Below are 20,335 nucleotides of genomic sequence, written 5' to 3' on the forward strand. Positions count from 1 at the left end.
AGCCTTCCATAGAGTATCCAGCATCCAGTCAATTTGAAAGTGCCTCTGGCGTAATGCTGTTCTGGGACACTGTTAGGAAACTTAATGGCAACTGCTGAATCAGGTGTTGATGTGGGGCTTGTGAGAAATATTAAAAGCTACAGAGATTTTGGAAGGAATTCAATGTAGCACTAAGTTCAAGGCCCTTAGTGGTGTACTTGTTATGAAGAAATGCATGAATTCTATACACATCACCAAATAAGAGGATAAAAAGGGTAAAGGGGACCCCTGACCATTAGGTCCAGTCATGACCGACTCGGGTTGCGCACTCATCTCGCTCTGTAGGCCGAAGGAGCCAGTGTTTGTCTGCAGACAGCTTCCAGGTCATGTGGCCAGCATGACTAAGCCGCTTCTGGCGAACCAGAGCAGCACATGGAAACGCCGTTTACCTTCCCACCGGAGAGGTCCCTATTTATCTACTTGCACTTTGACGTGCTTTCGAACTGCTAGGTTGGCAGGAGCAGGGACCGAGCAACGGGAGCTCACCCCGTCGCAGGGATTCGAACTGCCAACCTTCTGATCGGCAAGTCCTAGGCTCTGTGGTTTAACCGCAGCACCACCCGCGTCCCTCTAAATAAGAGGATAGGTTTGCAGAAAATCTGCACCTCACCTGACTGGATGCCACATCATATTAAGGTGGAAAACAATAAGCCAAGGTGTTCTGTGTGAGAGAGAGAGGGAGAGGGAGAAGTAGAGGTTTTGGCTGATGCTGGAATCTGGAGAAGCAGAGGCCTGCCTTGCTCTGTGCCAGACCCAAAGCTGTGACTTGGAGCTTCCCTGGAAACCTAATAGGGAAGCAAGATTTTCATGCTCTGAGCCCCTCCATCCTACACTCGGGTTGTATATATGTGTAAATAAAGATCCCACAGCCTCCATGGACCTTCATCCCAAGGAAACCAAACCTTGAGAAAAGGCAAGTATCCCTGGAGTCTCTTGCCACTCGGAGATTAGGGTTGCTCAGTTCAATATGTACATACATCAATATGTGGATTGATATTGTATGTAGACCATCCCATAATGAAAAGTTCTCTGGGCAGCTCAGGCTGTACTTGAGTGCCAGATCTTTAGAGGAAGGGGAGTTGGGGTCTCAATGGTTGCTGGTCTAAGATAGGCATCCTTTTATGACTTGTCAAGCCCTGCACACACCCCTTAAAAAAATCCTGAGCTGATCAATATGCTTTCCTTTTCATGTTATTACCCTTAGCCCTAGGGAAACTGTGCAAAGCTGGCAATTCATACATATCTGGTTTTCTCTCTAGGATCTTGATGAGATGAAAACTGTTATGACATGGAGACTGAGTTTTACTGTGACCATGTGGAACCCATGTAGTGCCTTCTTGGGCCATTATGGGTTGTTTTTAAGGATGAGTGGTTGTTGTTGTTTCCCTTCCGTTTCAAGATGTATCTGAACTGTTTGAAATGTTTTATTGCAGCCTTTCTGGTGCCTCCACTCTTGGAGGCATCATGCCTCTGAACACCAGCTGCTGGGAGTCATAGGAGGGGAGAGCGCTGTTGCACTCAGGCCTTGCTTGCAGGATTCCCACAGGCATCCAGCTGGCCACTGTGAGAACAGGATGCTGGCCTCGATGGGCCGCTGGCCTCAGTCCACTGCTGAGCAGATTTCTGGTTCTTTCTCAGCAGCATCTTATATATTCTGATTTCTGGGGTTTGTGAATCAGCTTCAGATTTGAATGCTTTACAAAACCCAAGATTATGTTTCTAAGGGTCCATCCTCTGGGCTCTGAAAAAGACAGCTGGGCCCTTTGGCCATTTGTATCATGGGCATTAACAAAGGCTCTGTGGTCAGAACAGAGCAGCTGATCACGGGCTGCTTGAAACAGTGCCCATTAAGAGACAATGGGATACAGCTGAGTCTTCCCACCACCCACCCAGCCCTGGCTACAAGTATTCTGCACCATGAGCCAATGTAATAATAAGCAAGGATTGGGACGCTACTGCTGGTAGCACTTGATGTGCACACCGAGGGAATGTAGATGAGGCTGTCAGTAGGCAGATTGCGATTGTGAAACACACTCTTTTAAACCTTGCTAAGTATGCATTTGACAGCTGGATAAATTTTAATGTTTGCATTTCTTGAAACCTGTAGCCAACCCTTCCACAGAACTGGTTATTTTGAATTAGACTAAGGAATGCAGCCTTCCAATGCCTCTTTGGATTCTCCAGCAGCACACAATCTCTCCTTACCCTTAAGACATGGTGTAGCCAAAGGGATGCCCTCCAGATGTTATCAGAACCCACCACTCATTAGCTTTAACCAGCATGGCTGACAGGCAGGGATGATGGGAGTTGCAGTTCATCAACATCTGGAGGGCAACATGCTGGCTAGCCCTGCCTTATAGGCCATGTGTGAGGTTTCCGTTTGCCAAGCCCTACTGATTCTCTGCTTCTACGAACTCAACCACCCCTATTTGGGTTGGCCCTGCTCACTCAGACCCTGATATTCCCATGTTTCATGAGGAAGATCTATGAAGGGTTCTTACTCAAACACAAGTAGAACCCTGCAGGTGATCATTGATGCATTGCGGGCATTCCCAACTCAACATTGTATGACCAGGGTTTAGGTAGCCATCTCAACATCTCCTGTGTCAGCTTTATCTGGCTCAGACTTCTCTTTGAACAGGAGGGATATTTGTGGACATTCTGTGGTATCACAGAAGCTGAAGCTCATGGAAAGGATGGGGCTTACTGATACGACAAGTGATAGCTTTATAGTCAATATTGCCAACCACGTGGCTTTTTTATCATTTCATTTGTAACTTTCCCTGTCCAAAATATCTCAGCCAAGACATACTGCAGCATTGTTATCAGCAATAAAGCTAGGGTAAGCTTTGTAAGAGCTGAGCTTGGGACATGGAATGGGGGAGCTTTTTGCCAGCTTGAGCAAGACATGCACATTGCATATCACAGGGCCTAGCAACATGTTACATTAAATGTTTTGCTTGCAGCTACATCAGTTCCACTCCCCCCATACCACCACTTTAATCCTAGTACACATGCCCCATTTCCAATGATGCTGCAGTACAGTATGTTGCAATTAGACCATGCTCTCATGGAAATGGGAGGTGGAGATCCCTAAGTTTAAAGAGAGAAACCATTTAATATAACATGCAAAAATTTGGAAAGCAGAAGAATCAACATCACCATACCTTGTATTGTCTCAGGGTTCAGTCAAACTTTAACAAAACTTTCACCAACCCTCCAGAGGCTTTGGGCTTCAGCTCCCAGCAGCTACAGCTAGCATGTAGTCCAAAACATCTGGAAGGTGCCAGGCTGGCAAATGCAGCTCTTGCATCATAACAGAGGGACGTAAGACAGCAGTATGTTGACATACTGTTCTATGGAACAGAGTAAACAGGCTACAATCTGAGTCAACTTGGCCACCAGGGAATTGAAACCACCAAACCCTACATATAAGGAGAGCCTGCTGGATCAGGCCACAGACCCATCTAGTCCAGCACCCTGTCCTCGCAGTGACCAACCAGATCCCTGTGGAAAGCTTGCAGGCAGGGCCAGAGCACAACAGCACCCCCACACTTGAGATTCTCAGCAGCTGGTATTCAGGGACATACTACTCCCCGACAATGGAGATAAAACATGGCCGCCATGACTAGTAGCCATTGGCAGCACTATACTCCATGAATTTGTTGTGTTATGGGAATGAATTTTGATAGTGTCCTCTCTTACCTCTGGTAGTAGAATGTGTCCTGGCATGATGTGCACTGCAGACAAGGTCCCTTTGACCTACATCCCTATCTATACCTGTACCCACACTCTCTCTCCCACACACCTTTAGTCCTCCAGATGCTGCTGAACTACAGCTCCCATCAGCCCCAGCAAGCATGACCAATGGCCAGTGATGACGGGAGTTGCAATTCAGCAACATCTGGAGGGCCAAAGGTTCCCCACAAACCAGTATAGAGAAGCCCTTGATGTATTAGAACAGGGAGTTCTGAGGAGTGACTCAAAACAAAGGCAGCTCTCTGACGAGGGAATACCAGGAATCACTTATTACTTAAACAGCCTCAATTTTTTGCACTCACAATCAATTGTGGGTGTAATTTTGTGGGCACAGTGAACGGCAGCTGAACGCTGAACTGTGCAATTGCATCCACAAATCAGCAAGAGGAATTATGTTATACTGCCAGTATCTCTCTAGCTCTAGCTATTTCACACACCTACACACACACACACACACACACACACACGTTCTTACAGTTTTCCGTGTGCACCGTTAGAAATAGGAGACAGTGTTAATTCAGTTCACATTTTGATGCAAACCTGCTGAATTTGCATTGCCAACAACAATTCATGATCCCAAACCCAGACAAAATTTGCAGTTCTACAGATTCTGTGGTATACTTCCTTATGCAAGAAAGTGGTCATTTTTACCAAAGATGAAGGTCTTTTAAAACAACAACAGCTGTATTTTTATTTTTTCAAAAAAAAATCCCACTTAACTTTACAGCAAAAGAAAACAAGAGCTCTCCTCAATCAGGCCAAAAGCCCATCTAGTCTAGTGTCCTATTCTCACAGTTCCCCACTAGCTGCCCCTATGCAAAGCCCGCAAACAGGACTTGAGTGCCACTCCCCACCTGCAGTTCCCCAAAACTAGCATTTGAAGGTGCATTGCCTCTGATGGTAGAGGTAGAACAGTAGCCATTGATAGCCTTTACCTCCCTGAATTTGTCTTTTGAAGGCACCCAAGATATTGGGAAGAAGGAACAGCTATCCAAGATGCCATGGTGTTCTGAATATAGTCAGCAGAACTCTGCTTTCTAGCTATGTGAATAGATGTGTATTTTATTTTATCTAGGCATATAGACATTTCTATCCCACTCTTTTAGTGCATATGCTAGGAGTGGGGAACTTTAAGCTCTGGGCCCAAATACAGCCTTCCAGTCCCTCTGTCTGACCCTTGGGGTTCATCCTAAGCAGCACACCTTGTCCTCCTGCTCTGTGCATTCTTGAGCTGTTGCAGTGTTCACGGTCTCTGCGCCTCCCCCTTTAAAAAAACCAAAACCCATCTTGTACACAGTTTTATTTGTTTTGCTTAATTCCCTCCAGAGTTTCTGCAGGCCCAGGCACCACCTGCTGTTTGTGCCAACATGTGATTGCCATCTGCAATGTGTTTGCTTATTCCCATAAATGAAAATTGCTGATGAGTTGTCGTGGTGCAAGTTCTTGTCCTCTTGTTATTTTGTGGCATGCCTATTCCCAGTAGCCAGGCTGAGCTTCACCTGAGCAAGACTGGCTGGTTTATTTTGAAAGGGCAGAGGGGGAGATACTGAGGCATCGGCGTATTGTCATTGCGTTCCGCCTAGAGGGCTGAAAATGCCCCTAATGTTGCCGCCATGACCACAAGCTGCAAAGGAGGGCAACAAGTTTGCCTCAGTTACCACTGGTTGCATTCATATTCTGCCTTCACTTTTCATTCATTAATTCATTCATTTTATTTGTATGCCTCTTTGTATGTTGGAGGCAGTATCACTCAGGTGGGAAAGTGCTGTTGTGCTAACATCCTGCTTATAGGTTTCCCATCGGATCTGGCTGGTCACTGTAAGACCAGGATGGAGGAGCATATGGGCCTTTGGCCTACTCCAGCAGGACTTTCCTTTTGTTCTTATGTTCACGTAGTGACTTCATGGCAGAAGTAAGGACCTCTTGTCTCACAGTTCATGCTCTGAGAGTCTGGCTACACTTTATGCGAAGGGGTGGGGAGCTTGTCACCCTCCAGATATTGCTGAACTCCAATTCCCACCATCCTCAGCAAGCATGGCCAATGATCAGGATACTGGGCATTGTAGTTGAGTATCATTGGAGGGGGCACATGTTCTTCACCCCTTCTTGACACATGAAACGAAGCCACATACAAACCAGGCTTTGAGTGTTGTGAATTCAGAAGAATCCCTCAGAGATGAGCAGAGGACGCTGGAGGGGACCACAGAGCCGCTGATTGTTTATCTGTGCTCATTATCTCTCTCCTTTAGCTGCTAATTTCCCCTAAGGGTTGGGATGAGGGAGCAGGGACAATTAGCAGCTACGGAGAGATCAGATGAGCATTGATAAACAACAGAAGGAAGAATGTGGCCAGCAGCTCTGACATCCCCCACCAGCTTTCCGTGACCACCTCCAGGGGTCAGAACCCAAGGAGAGTCTACTGGATCAGGCCAGAGGCCCATCTAATCCAGCACCCTGGTCTCAAGGTGGCCAACCAGATGCCTGTGGGACACTGGCAAGCAGGATTGGAGCACAGGAGCTCTTTCCACTCCTTTGGTTTCCAGCAACTGGTATTCTGAAGCCTTGGAAGCAGAAGATAGCCATTGTGGCTAATAGCCATCAACGGCCTTCTCTTCCAAGAATGCTTCAGAATTTTCAGTAGCCAGAGCCAGGCTTATATGGAGCCAGTTTTCACACAATGCAAGCAATGTCCATTCTCCAGCTCTTAACACTATGCAGAATCTTGGGGATTGGTTTGGGAATGACTTCATTGTATATGAAGCACTATTTCAGACTTTTACAAGCTCTTTTGTTTCCTTCCCCTCTCCCAAAGGATCATCCACGAAGATGGCTTCTCTGGTGAAGACGTGAAGCAGTACAAGCCTGTGGTCTATAGCAACACTATCCAGTCACTGGCAGCCATTGTCCGTGCAATGGACACTTTGGGCGTGGAATATGGAGACAAGGAGAGAAGGGTAAGTGAGAACCCAGGAACAAGTGATTTGCAGTGGGCTGGTTTGTTCGTTGGTTTGCTTTATATAATTAATGCACGGCTTGGTTGTCTAAAAACCCTCAAAGTGGTTTAAAAAGAGAATAAAACAGTAACATCAACAAAAAAGCCACAAAGCAACTCTACAAATCATTCAAAACACAAAATCAGCAAAACTGAAAACAGATTAAAACATACACCCACATTCTACACATCTGGTTAGACTTGCTAAAAAAAATATGATTTTAGCAGGTGCTGAAAAGAACACAGTGAAGGCACCTGCTTGGTGTCAATAGGCAGGGAGTTCCAAAGTGTAGGGGCTGCCACACTAAAAGACTGATATCTTACATATGCAGAACATTTTTATGTAGCGCCTGTAAAAGTGACACTTCCACAGATTGAAGTGGTCAAGCAGGCATATATGTGGGGTAAGACAATCTCACAAGTAAGCTGGTCCCAATTTATAAGTTGCAACAATAAATAGATTATCAGCAGTGACAGGAACATGGAAAAAAACCACCAATTTGTACACATACATTTTTAATATGTTTTTAATTGTTTATCACTTGTTGTTTGCTGGCCTGGGCTCCTTTGGGAGGAAAGGCAGGATATAAATTTAAGTAATTAATATCTCATAAGCCTATAGGATGTAAACTGCAATGTTCCAGTTGCACATGCAAGCTGATTCTGGAACTACTTTGCACATTTTGCACAGCCATTCTCATTGTCTCTCTACCAGCAGGTATACAACTGCTGAATTAGAAACTATTATTTTGGGTGCTATTGCAGTATGAAAATTCTTGCTGCCTGGGTAGAATGTGTTATGGAACACTAAGTGATTTTTGAAGGAAAAGCTCATTCCGCAATAACACCGTTTTTCAAACTGGTATTCCCCACCTGTTTTGGACCAAGGCAAGTGGGGAGGGGCACCAGGTTGGAGACAGCTGCACAATAAGGCTGGCTATTAATGGCATAAACAAATGAGTGGCAGGTAGCAAACAATCAGGGTTGCTGCTTTTCTTCCTGGGTAATATCATTCGGGGTGCACAGTCAAAGGACTCTCCATTTTGCAAGAAAACTCTCTGCACATGAATCTTATTCAAGCGCCTGCCCTCATGCAGTTACAGTTGCAGAAGAGCAGGCCAACATTTGCTAGCCCCCCACCCCATCCCATCCTCACTCAGCCCCACTGTCCTCAATGGGTTGGTAGGGGAACATCTGAAGTGAGGAAGGCTAGACTGAGACTTGGCCATCCAGATGCCAAAATTGCGAAACGGCACAACTTTCCCCCCTTGTTGTTATTTATTAGGGTCGGCAAACCTGTTTGTTTTGGTGTTTCGCTGCAAATATCAGGGCTATGTAACAGTTGTGGTTAAAGCAAGGAGGCTCCTTTTTCTGGTTTGTTTATATGATATGTCAGCGGCATTATATATTTGTACGTTGATTTTCCACCCAGGAGCAAAAGGCTGTGTATTCCCCACCCTTTACAACAGCCCTGTGAGGTGGGCTAGGCTAAGTTAATACATGTGTGTAGGCAACAGCTTTTGTCAATATAGTTTTGGGGTTGGGTGAGTGTTAATGCAAGGGTTGCAATCTGAATGCAATGTAGGAGGCCCGGAAAATCCTTCTGGCATCCCTGATGATGCCATTGCAGTGGTCCCTGGCCGTCTCATGTCTCCAATAGCCAACACCGGATGTGAAAGAAGGATGCAGAGAAGCAACACTGGTGATCATGCCGGTTTGGGGTAGGATGTGGCATCTCCTAGCACTCTTCCCACAGTGGCCCTCTGGCATGTCTGGCTGCTGACCAAGGTACCACTTTCACAGTCCCGTGAGTGTGAAACTCCTTGTTTTTGGTGTTCTTACAAAGCCACGCTTTTTCCCATAGAAAACAAAGCAGCTCTTGCTAACTTTAAGCACATTGTTTCTTTTGCATCAGAGGTTAGCAGTCTGCTCTGGGTGCAGGTGCATATTTGAATGTCTAAAAAACAGTCATGGACACCACGGAAATAACCTATTCACAGAAGAAAAACTAGTGAGGCTCACAACCCCTCCCAAACACATAAAGTGCCTACACCGTTTCCCAAAATAAATTTTAAAAATAAAAATGCAGTCCCCATAACAACCAAGCCCTTTGACCCTAAATTAGAATCCTGACCTGCAATAACTCAGGGTGTAGATTTGAAATTGTCTTAGGCAGATCATCCCAGCATAGAGTTTTTAGAACACAGTTAGGTAACCACCCAAGCTGCCATTGTGCACCTGGTTCCAGTTGCTGGACCTCGGGGTCTTTATTTAAAAAACAAGGTAGAGCCCACAAACCAGGTGTCTTCCCATGCCTGCTGTAGAGAATGATAATCACCTGAAGCATAAGGACCGTCTTTTAACTGTGGCATTGAGGTGCCTTAGTTAGGGTAGGTAACTTGTTCTGAATAGTCCATGGACTCAGCTAGACTGGTAAAGAAAAACTGATTTATATGCGTTGTGTGTGTGATATAACATTGTGCCACCAGATGGCGACATGGAGTCCCGTTTTTCTCTACCTGTTTTCCCTGTTTAAATTTACAACACTTTAAGCTGAAACACTTCTTTGATGTGTCTAGATCCAGCCCATGTGACTCTTAATTTTGCTCTCGTAGACTTCATTTCTGAGTGTCTAGCTGAGCTGCATGGTGATTTCCCATGTCAAACGACTCAGCTGCATCCCTTCATTACTGGAGCTTATTTAGTTGAGAGTTTGTTCCTGGAAACACCAGCAGTTTTCTGTCTCCTGGTCAGCTCTTTCCATATCATTCTGCTGCGGTGCAGGGTTGTGTTGCAAAACCAATTCCCTGCACTCTGTTGTGGGATTTTGTGCTATGCACATGCCCATCAATCACTTGATTTTTCACAGATCAGTAGCTCAGTGGGAATGACTCACAGCTGAATGTGTGAACTGATGCAAGAGCTTTGTAGGCTGGAGTCGACATGAGAAGTTATGATGAACTGTGGCATTAGATCTGCCTTGGCCTATTCCTGGCATATGCAGGCCTGCACTTGATGTGACCGTTATCAAGTGTCGAACGTGGAGGCCTGTGAATTGGCCTCCCAATGGTTATGTGGGGGTGTCAGAAGGAAAGATGGGTCTCTTAATACTCTGCTGGTGGTGAAGACTTCAGTGAAGAAGCTGCCAACACCTCAGATATACCCCCCTCCTCACAGTTCCTTTCTTTGTTGTGGAAATTGCACATAGTAGATATGGGAACTTCACCAGTGGAGGATAGAAAGGGTGCACAATGCAGAAGGGGAGAGGGAGGAAGGAAGAGTTGTGCTCATGTTGCTTTTTGAACTTCTATCCTGCCTGCTCCCATATCTCGCAGCTCATGGTTGCTGCTCCTTTCCAGGCCCAGTTCCAGACGCTCGCATTTGGACTGGGAACTGGGGAGATGGGGAGAGTGGCTCTTGCACTCAGGTCCTGCTGGCAGGCCTTCAGAGGCCTCTGGTTGGCCTGTGTTTAAATAGGATAGTGGACTAGATGGGTCTTTGGTCTGATCCCATGGCCAGGCTCTTGATAGGTTCTTAGGTGCATCCGCTCAGCTCCCATTCATTTTCCTATTGCAAGCCAGGGATGATCAGGGGAGGAAAGCACCATCGGGCAGGAGCTGTACTTTTCGTGTATTCCTTTTACTGTTCAAGGAAGATTATCTGGCATGAAATGAAGTTCAATACACATTATGTAGCATAAAAGGAGAAGTTCATGCAGCCCTGTAAAATGCAAATGGGTCAAGGGAAAATTCCTCTGGCGTTCCATGTCATAATCACGTGGATTATTGTCATTCTTTAGCGAAACCTGAGTTCTAAGGCCAGCCACCTAAATAAAAGAGAGAGAGAAAGACAAAGAGAAAGAGGGGGTGGGAATGAATGAGCAGCACTTTAGGTCTGAAGACTTGTAGAAATTGAAAATTGATTTTCAAGCTATTTCCAAATGGGAGTGAAGAATGCTGGGCAATGCCTTTGGACTGCCTTCATGTTCATTATGGCTCTCCAAGTATGTCAGTTCTCAAATGAAACAAATAATTTACTAAGCATAATGCAGCTTTATTTTCTACCCTGAGGGACGTTGCTGTGCCCATCATGATCTCTTCCGCTTTGTTCGTTATTCGGGAGGCTTTTTCTAAGGGGCATTTCACCATTTGCCCCATGGCCAGCTGTCCGTTCTGTGCTCTGCCATCCCCTTTGTTTATTGCTGCCTCGACTGCTCATGATTGGTTGCGCAATTCCTTTTCTTGCCATCCATTAGCTGGCTGCGATGGGGGTTTCGCCAAGTGGAATGGCACTCATTCTCCTCTCTTGTCTACGTTCCCAAGAGTTCAGAAGCAAACGAATCTTCCCTTGATGCAGAGGGAACCGGCCCCCATTCCTCTGTGCCAATTGGCCCTGTGGGTGAGGCCTGCCCAAAATGGAGGGTCTGGGACAGCAAAAGGTGGGTGGCACCAAGTGACCACCCCCTCTTCTAACCGCACAGGAAGATGGAAGCCCCCCAGGACCAGCTGCAGTCATGCTGAGTAGCAAGCAACCCCCTCAGCCCCAAGCCCCCTGTGAGCACATAGTCCCTTCATGTAAGTTAGGTAAGACTCTGGGCTAATGGTGTTACTGAGGTGGGTCTGTAGGTGGCAATGTGGCTTACTTCATTTGCTTCACAATGTGACAAGCCCACTCTGCTGTGTTTGAGGTCCTTCATCATCATTCTCTGGGGATTGGATGGACTTCTACCCCAAAGCCCCACCCTGACAGCCCCACTTTGAATGTGGAAGAGTTGATAGAGTGGTGACACGGGCCACATCTCCTGCTCATGAGACATCAGTTGGGCCATACGAGAGATGCAACCTGATTTTGTTGCTGCTCAGGGAGTGCACCTCATAACCTTTGGATGGCAAATGTTCTAAAATGGGAGGACATTAGGGTCAAAATGACTGCAGTCCAGCTGTTGCATCAGCTAGCTGGTACACAATAATACCGGAATCAATCATGTTTAATGCACACTGGATTATGTAAACAGCCAAATAGGGCTTTGATATTAATTGATGGGAGAGAGAAATCTTCCAGAGTAGACATTCAAATGGTAGCTTTGCCAGATTCTGTTAAGCTATTTGGAGGCAGTAGTGTGGCTCAAATTAGTAGCTGGGGTTGTTAGGATGAATTTCATGGAAGAAGCACTGAATGTGTCCTTGAATGTTATTTTTCTTACGAATTTTCTTACGATTTTCTTTTTTCTTTTTAAAAAAGCAAGTTTCTAGACCTTATGGTGGTAAGGTTCTTCTTGAAAGTTCCTGGGCAATGCCAGCTCAGATGCCTGAAGCATGAGAGCACACTGAACAAATCTTTCAGAACCTGGAGTTCCTTGCCGCTCTTGAAATAAAATAGGAAATAGGAAAAGTTATAAAAAAGAAAATACATTGAGAGAGAGAGAGAGAGAGAGAGAGAGAGAGAGAGAGAGAGAGAGAGAGAGAGAGAAATCATGCAAGATATATTATGTAAATCTGCCAACTTGGTACATTTTGTAATAGTTGCAGCTTTTCCTGGGGCAGGTTTTCATAGAATCATGGAATTATATAAATATAAAGGGACCCCATGGGTCATCTAGTCCAACCCCCTGCAATGCAGGAATCTCAACTAAAGCATCCATGACAGATGGCCATCCAACCTCTGCTTAAAAACCTCCAGTGGAGAGTCTGCCACCTTCTGAGGTAGTCCATTCCTTCATCAAGCAGCTTTTACTGTCAGAAAGTTCTTCCTAATGTTTAGTTGGAATCTCCTTTCTTGTTTGAATCTGCTACCACCCCCAGAAACATAGCTATTTATGTTCCTGTGAATAGTCAACATTTGTTGCATAGAATGTGGGGCACATTCACACTGTACATTTAAATCAGTATCACACCACTTTAAAGTCCTGGCTTCCCCCAGAGAATTCTGAGAGAGTTATAGTTTTTTAAGGATTCTGAGAGTTGTTGAGAGACCTGGAGTGGCTTAACAGTCAACCCCTCTTCCCAGGAAACTCTGGAAATTGTAGTTCTGTGAGGGGAATAGGGGTCTCCTAGCACCTTTAACAATCTACAGCTCCCATAATTCCTCAAGGGGAGGCATGACTGTTTAAAGTGGTATCATAGCATTTTCAATGTACGGTGTGAATGTGGCCTAGTTCCCACACATTAGTTCCCTAGTGTGCGCACGCTCAGAGGATGACCTCCAAACCATCCTAAATATCTTCACAGAAGCTTACAAAAAGCTTGGCCTATCGCTCAACATCCAAAAAAACTTGCACCAGCAAGTACAAAATAACCCCTCTGCAGCGCCACAAATCCAACTCAATGGTGTAACGTTGGAAAATGTTGATCACTTCTCCTACCTAGGCAGTTATCTTCCCACAAGGGTAAACATTGATGCCAAAATCCAGCATCGCCTGAGCTCTCCCGATTGAAGTGCAGAGTGTTTGAAGACTGGGACATTCACAGGGAAACCAAAAAGCTTGTTTACAAAGCTATTGTACTACCAACCTTACTATATGCTTGTGAAACATGGACCACTTATAAACGCCATCTCCAACTCCTTGAAAGATTCCATCAACGGTGTCTCCCAAAAAAAATTTGCACATCACTTGGGAAGATAGGTGAACTAATATCAGTGTACTGGAAGAAGCAAAGATCACCAGTGTTGAAGCAATAATTCTTCAACATCAACTTCGTTGGACTGGTCATGTTATGCGGATGCCTGATGATCGTCTTCCAAAGCAACTACTCTATTCTGAACTTAAAAATGGAAAGCGTAATGCTGGTGGTCAACAAAAGAGGTTTCAAGACTGTCTCATTTCTAGCATATCCAAGTGGCAAGTGGTGGGAATACACCTGCCTGACACCTGGAGAGTTGCTGCCACAAAGGCATATTTAGGCACAGGGGAGAATTTTGAATCAGCTTTCAAGTAAAGGTGAACCTGACTAATCTTCACTCCCTGATACAGTATGCCAGCAGTAACACAGCCATCCCTTGAAATTCGCATTTATCCAAATTTTGCATAGCGGTTCGCAGGCGTATAAGTATAAGTAATGTGTGCGTGAAAATTGGATAAGTTAGTGAACATAACCCTAAAACAAGAATTACATTGGGAGAAATTGTTATGTAAATATAACTTATGAGTAACGGTTGAGGGAGCTGCATATGTTTAGCCTGGGGAGGGGGGAAGGAGACTGAGAGGAGATATGACAGCAAGCTTGTTTTCTTCTGCTCCGGAGGGTAGGATGCAAACCAATGGCTTCAAATGACAAGAAAGAAGATTCCAGCTAAACATCAGGAAGAACTTTCTGACAGTTAGAGCTGTTCGACAGTGGAACGAACTCCCTCGGGAGATAGTGGACTCGCCTTCCTTGCAGGTTTTTAAGCAGAGGTTGGATGGCCACCTGTCATGGATGATCTAGTAGAGATGCCTGCATTGTAGAGAGGTTGGAATAGATGATCCTTGAGGTTCCTTCCAACTCTACAATTCTATGGTTCTCTGTAGATCTGCCCTCTGTAGCTTTGAGGATTCTACAGCAGAGTCCAGCTTCTTGCCTGAATTCCACAAAGTGGTCCAGGTGGGCTCGAGAGCAGTCGGCCTGTGAACCCTTGGGGCTTCCCACTCTGCCGCCACCCCTGTTTGGGAAGGCCTGGTGGAGGCAGAGGGACATGCAGCCGTGTGTCTGTACTGTGTGGCTCTCCTGAAAATGTAACCGGAGTGCTGACCGGTGTGGTGTTTTTGAAGTCTGCTCTACATCCTGGTAATGTAGCTTCTGTCGTCATGGCAGCATCTCTAATCCTCACTTAGAAGTAATCATTTAAGCCTGCTTCCTTGATTCTCTTTGAACCTGGAGCTGCATTTATCAGGGTGAGAAGAAAGAAAGGAGCTATCAGCAGCATAAAATATGAAGCTGGACTGGGCCAGGATACGGCCGACCTTCTCTCTCTAGCCACCTTTGAGTGTGGCAACATTGAGACATCGAGGGGTCCGCTAATTAAACTGCAAAGGGGAAAAAGCTCTTTGTCCATCAATTCTCCTCCCCAAGCAAAGCCTTCCATATTATTTTGTGTTTAGTTCCCTTCCATTTCTAGCCCACTTTTGTTCCCACTGTGAAACACAAGGTGTCATAGATGGTTTACAAGAAGTATTAAAATTATCTGTGAAAAAGAGTTTAAAACCAAGCACTTAAAACATTTGAAGGAAAATCAAAATTAACAAAGATTCAAACATGTTGACATCTACATGTTTGCCTAAAGAAAAAAAAGTTTTGAGCAGAAGCCAAAAAAGGTTCCCTGGAGACTCCTGCCAGATGTCAACAGGCAGGGAGTTCCGAAGTGTAGGTGCTACCGCATTTAAAAAAATCTATTTCATGTAAGTGCAGACCAGTAAGCACACCAGTTCTTCCATGGAGAGGGAAGCCTTTCGCAACCCAAGGGGTCACATTCAATGGTGGGCATGGCCAGAAGCAAAACTAAGTGTGGTCTGAAACAAAAGTGGGCAGAGCAACAGATGGGACTTCAATCATTGCATAGTAGGCCACTTTCCAGTCCTGCAAGAGCCGGAGGTCTCTGCACAACTGCACCCACCTCTCCATCCAGGCAAGCGGGAGGCATGACTGCAGCTCATGTGCATGTTCCTGCCAGGCAAAATCACACCAGGAGGATGCAGAGCTGAGTTTGAGAGACCTTGAGGACTGCATTTGGCCCCCAAGCTTGAGGTCCTCCACTCCTTATTTTCATCCTCCACCTGGTCTGCTCCACACTCCCATCAGCCTTCCTAGGATCCATACCTATGTTTCCTGCATGATTGTGACCTTACTTCACCAGAGCAGCAGCATCAACTGCTCCAGCTCAGTCCATTCCTGCCGTTCCTTACCAAAGTGAGTCTTCTCACTTCTTTTGGTTCCCTGAGGGCGCTTTCCTCTTTCTGGGAGTTGGGTGGACTGTTCCAGGCTGCTCCAGCCTTTGGGGAGGAGCCATAGCTCAGTGGCAGAACTCCTGATTTGCATGCAGTAGGTCACAGCTTCAATCTCCAGCATCTTTCGGGTAGGGCTGGGATTGTCTGCTGCCAGTCAATGCTTGACAACACTGAGCTAAATGGACCAGTGGCCTGACTCTGGAAAAAATAGCTTCCTATGCTGCTAACCTTTAGGCAACAGAGACATAGGAAGGCTTTGCTGCCTGTTGAGTTAGCCACGGGAGGGAGACTGATGGGATTCCAGAGAGCGCACTTCCCCATGTGCCCAGCCGGAACATGCCACCAAATTCAGAGCCAATCAGGTCTGCAGGAGGCAGCAAGCACATTGCTGTTGCCTAGCAACTCTTGTTCATTTCTTCCCTGGGCAAGAGTAGAATCATCTCCACCACCGCCTCACGCACCTGAGGAATGAGCCGCTCTAGTCTCTGGCAATACAAAAAGTGCCTAGTGATGATATGGCCAGGTTAGGCACATTGAAATCAGCTTGCTTAAATGCACCTAAATCTCTGCTGGAGCTATGAATTTGATTAACCTTGCCTTTAGCATGGACTAAAGTAGTAGCCTTCAGTAGCCTTAGTCAGGAACCAGTTTCTCTCAGCCTCAGCACCTGGGATCCTGACCCTATCCTGCAGGGTTGTTGTACAGATTTCTGAAATGATATATGTGGAGTGCTGTAAACACTTGAAACTTCTTTCTAGGGCTGCATTCATACAGCACGTAGTTCTGTTTTCCCAACAGAATCTCGTGAACTCTTTGTGCTCATTCGTGCATTAATTGCTATGCATTTGCAACCCCATTAACCCAAACAATTGTGGGGTGAATTTGGGGGTGATCTTCTGACATACAGTTCTTTCTTGCCGTGGGGGAATAGAAGCGCATGTCGCAGCAAATCTGGTGGCATACATAAGTGTCACACTGCGCCCACTGATGTACATGATACTTAGCGCCACATGGTGGTGTATCAATTCAAAATGCAACAGAAAAAAGGAAACAGGGACATTTTAACCAAGAGAACTTGCACAAGAATTCCCACATTTGAATGCACCCTAGATGTTTACTATTGTATTTTATAAAAATGTCCAGAGAGGTAGCCGTGTCAGTCTCTTGTGGCAAAAAAACAATTAAAAGAATCTCGCTGCACCTTAAGGTGCACTCATTTATTGTTGTGAAAGCTTTCATGGACCCAAACCTGCTTTCTCAGATGTGTCTCCTTTCTTAACAGTCAAGGCAGAAGCAATGGCAGGAACGCCTGTCTTCTGGGTGCTCGGTGCCATCTCCTGCCTGATGTTCGAACCAAGAGAGATTGGTCGTGCATGTGCTCAGATGTCAGTGAGGAGACTGCTAACTCCCTCCCCTTCTGAATCTGCGGTGGGCTTAGCCCAGCACATCTGCATAACTGGTGGACAAACAGTCCAGATGGTTCCATTTGAAATTATTGTTTTAATTTCAATTTACCAGGAAGGGGATGTTTTGAGGGATTACTAATGGGAAAGTGGTCATGTGTCCATCGGCACATGCAGAGTGACAGACTCGATATTCGGTGGCGGGGGACAGGGACGTGCCTAGCACCTGTTTGGTGTTCTTTGATCATCATGAATTGTGCATCTCCACCAGTTCCAAAAATAAGAAAGCCTTGCTCTCAACCACCCACCTAGATGGGAGAAATGGTGAGGTTTCTTCAGGGGCATCTCCCAGCTAATGGATTGGCATTTCCTTTGCTTCTGGTGACCCCCTCCTTGGCTCAGGCCATGTTCCGTCTGTAAATGATCATAGCTCTGCCCTGAATCCCCTTTGCTGACCCCCCAGTTCATACAGCACCTGGTGCAGCATTCCACTTGGGAAGCGGTGTGGGAGCACAACCGCACAGATGCGAAGAGGGTATTCCATACCCAGTTCAGTGGGGAACCTCAGACGCAAGGGCCGAGAGTGGCCCTCCTAGCCTTTCTGTCTGCTCCTTGGAATGGTCCGCAAACAAAACTCCTCACTTGACCCTTTTTTGCTCCCTGAGTGCTTTTGCCTGACTGGAATGTGTCTTGAACCCTGATAACACCTCTCGCTTCTCCGGGTGGAGGATACACATGGGTGTGTGATTGTGTGTGGAAACTAGCCTACTGTATAAAGGTAGGAGGATACACATGGGTGTGTGATTGTGTGTGGAAACTAGCCTACTATATAAAGGTAACATTTACCTTTGTTTCTCTGCCCATTTTTCCTCTGGCTCCTCCCGCCACTGGCATGTGACCCCCTGAATAGAATGTGGCTGTCCTTGGGTTGAAAAAGGTTTTCCACTCCTGATATACCTTTTATTTGTGATTAGTGTGCTCAAAGTGGGTTTGAATGCAGCACTATCATCATCAAGTTTGAAATAAGTTCATCCCAACAGAGATGCTAGCTGACCCAGACCTTGCGATCATCATCTGAGGCCGCTCTTTATTTGCCTCCTCCGCAAGAGGTCCAGAGGGCAGTAGCATGAGAACAGGCCTTTTCTGCGGTGGCTCCCTGCTTGTGGGATGCTCTCCCCAGAAGAGCTTGTCTGGAGCCTTCATTACATACCTTTAGGTGTTAGGTGAAAGCATTCCTCTTTTCCCAGGCCTTTGGCTGTTTAAGCACTCTATGGTCTTTTAAATATGTTTGTAGGAGTGAGCGATTATTGGTTTGTTTTAACAACAACAACAACAACAACAACAATAATAATAATAATAATAATAATAATAATAATAATAATAATAATAAAAAATTTATTATGGGTTTCCCCAGCCACTGGGCGGCTCCTAACAGAATATTAAAAACACAGTAAAACATCAAACATTAAAAACTCCCCTAAACAGGGTTGCCTTCCAATGTCTTCTAAAAGTCAGATAGTTGTTTATTTCTTTGACATCTGATGGGAGGGCGTTCCACAGGGCAGGCGCCGCCACCAAGAAGGCCCTCTGCCTGATTCCCTGTAACTTCACTTCTCGCAGGGAGGGAACCACCAAGAAGGCCCTCCGTGCTGAATTATGGGGGTGGAGACATTATGTATTTTGTGTTCTCATTTTGCATTTTTATGTTGTGAACTGCCCTGCGATTGTCAGATGAGGGGCAGTGTACAAATTTAATAAATAAAAATAATAAGAGCTGCAGCTGCCCCTGGGCACTCACTTGCCATACCTGTAGGCCTCTGTTCCACCAGGGTAGTGATGAGATCAACAACGTGTCAGACTTTTGGGGGAGAAGGAAGGCATGGCTTAGTGTGGCCTTGGAGCTTTGCTGAGGCCTTGCTCTGAGGCAAATCTGGAGGGTGGCCACTGGTGCATTGCCAATATTAATAATAATAATTAAATAAATAATAATAATTTTAAAAGAAAAACATAGCAGTCTTTGTCAATGTTAGCGGCTACCTAACATTGAGATTTCCATCTTAGGCAGCCTGGTGCCCACCAGCTTCTTTGGACTACAACTCCCATCAGCCCCAAACACCACAGTCTTCACACTTGTGGAATACACCTGGTTGGGGAAGGCTGATCTTACCCAGTCATTGCCCCGTCTTCCACTTGGCAAGCGAGGGGGTTGCAACAGCAGGAGAAAGAGAAGGGATGCGGGGCTTGAAGGAAAATGGATTCGCAAGGATTCCTAGGAGAATATGCTTTGCTTCTTGGTTTTAAGTTCTCAGCTATTTCCACTTGCATAAACGCTGGCGGCTTTTCTGAGTGTGCTTCCTATATTAAAATACAGCCGCTGCCACAGGGAGATTGTGAGGCAGAACAAAAGAGACCTAGAAGGGATATTGAGAAGCTTGTGACACTAACACAGGATTAATGATGAGGGGACTGTAGTGTTCACTGTTTGCTCCTTCAAAGATAGCAGCAGCTTCTGATGCACCCAGGAGAGAATAAAGGCCAAGGGACATAAAGCATCGGCCACGTGAGAAGGTGCAGCAGAAAGCTGGAAAAAAAGATGTAGGGGGCAAATATGCTGGTTCTAAGCCAACTAAATTATCAGGATGGATTGGGGAACCCTACCTTCTATTGCAGCATCTAGAGGAAGTGATGTCACAGAACTAAATAATTTCCTGGTTTGGAATATGAATTTAGAATTCATATTTAGCAAGTGTATTGGCATTCAGAACCAGGCCATTTTCTTCTTCAACTCAGGTTGTAACCTGCACAACTCTTTTCTCACTTGCCCTCTGAAGACCAGCAACTGTGGGAGCCACACAGGGATGGGGAAGAGATTGACCTGGCATTTAAGGCTGAACCTGCCGAATTCACCGTATGCGAACTGATATGCAACCAGTTCTCTGAATGTTGTAATGCAGTTAATGCTATGGGGAAGGAATGCATATTGCAGGAAGTATGTGCATAAAAATGCATGAATTTGTGAGAATAATATTGAAATGCCTTGTATTAGGAAACGTTGCTTTGTAAAAATATGTGTATGAGGCAAAATTGCATGCCAGCATGCATATTAGGAGAATTTTGCACTAAGTTACTGATGAATTTTTAAAATAGTGAACTGGTGTGGAATTGTAGAGAACTGAACCTAAGATTGGAAAAATGAGAAACTGAGAGGAACCAAAATTGATT

At 45.6% G+C, this 20,335-nt stretch overlaps 1 protein-coding gene across 2 annotated transcripts in view; it reads left to right on the plus strand.

Annotated features, from left to right (window-relative positions):
* The window catches only part of GNAO1 (G protein subunit alpha o1), a 172,604-nt gene that overhangs the window by 63,662 nt on the left and 88,607 nt on the right, over positions 1-20,335 (plus strand). For both annotated transcript variants that reach the window (XM_081920407.1, XM_081920408.1), the window contains exon 3: positions 6,611-6,752. In XM_081920407.1, coding sequence (XP_081776533.1) covers positions 6,611-6,752 — 142 coding nt within the window. The remainder of the gene's footprint in view (positions 1-6,610; positions 6,753-20,335) is intronic.

The sequence above is a fragment of the Podarcis melisellensis genome (assembly GCF_964234715.1).
Source record: "Podarcis melisellensis genome assembly, chromosome: 8".
NCBI lineage: Eukaryota > Metazoa > Chordata > Lepidosauria > Squamata > Lacertidae > Podarcis > Podarcis melisellensis.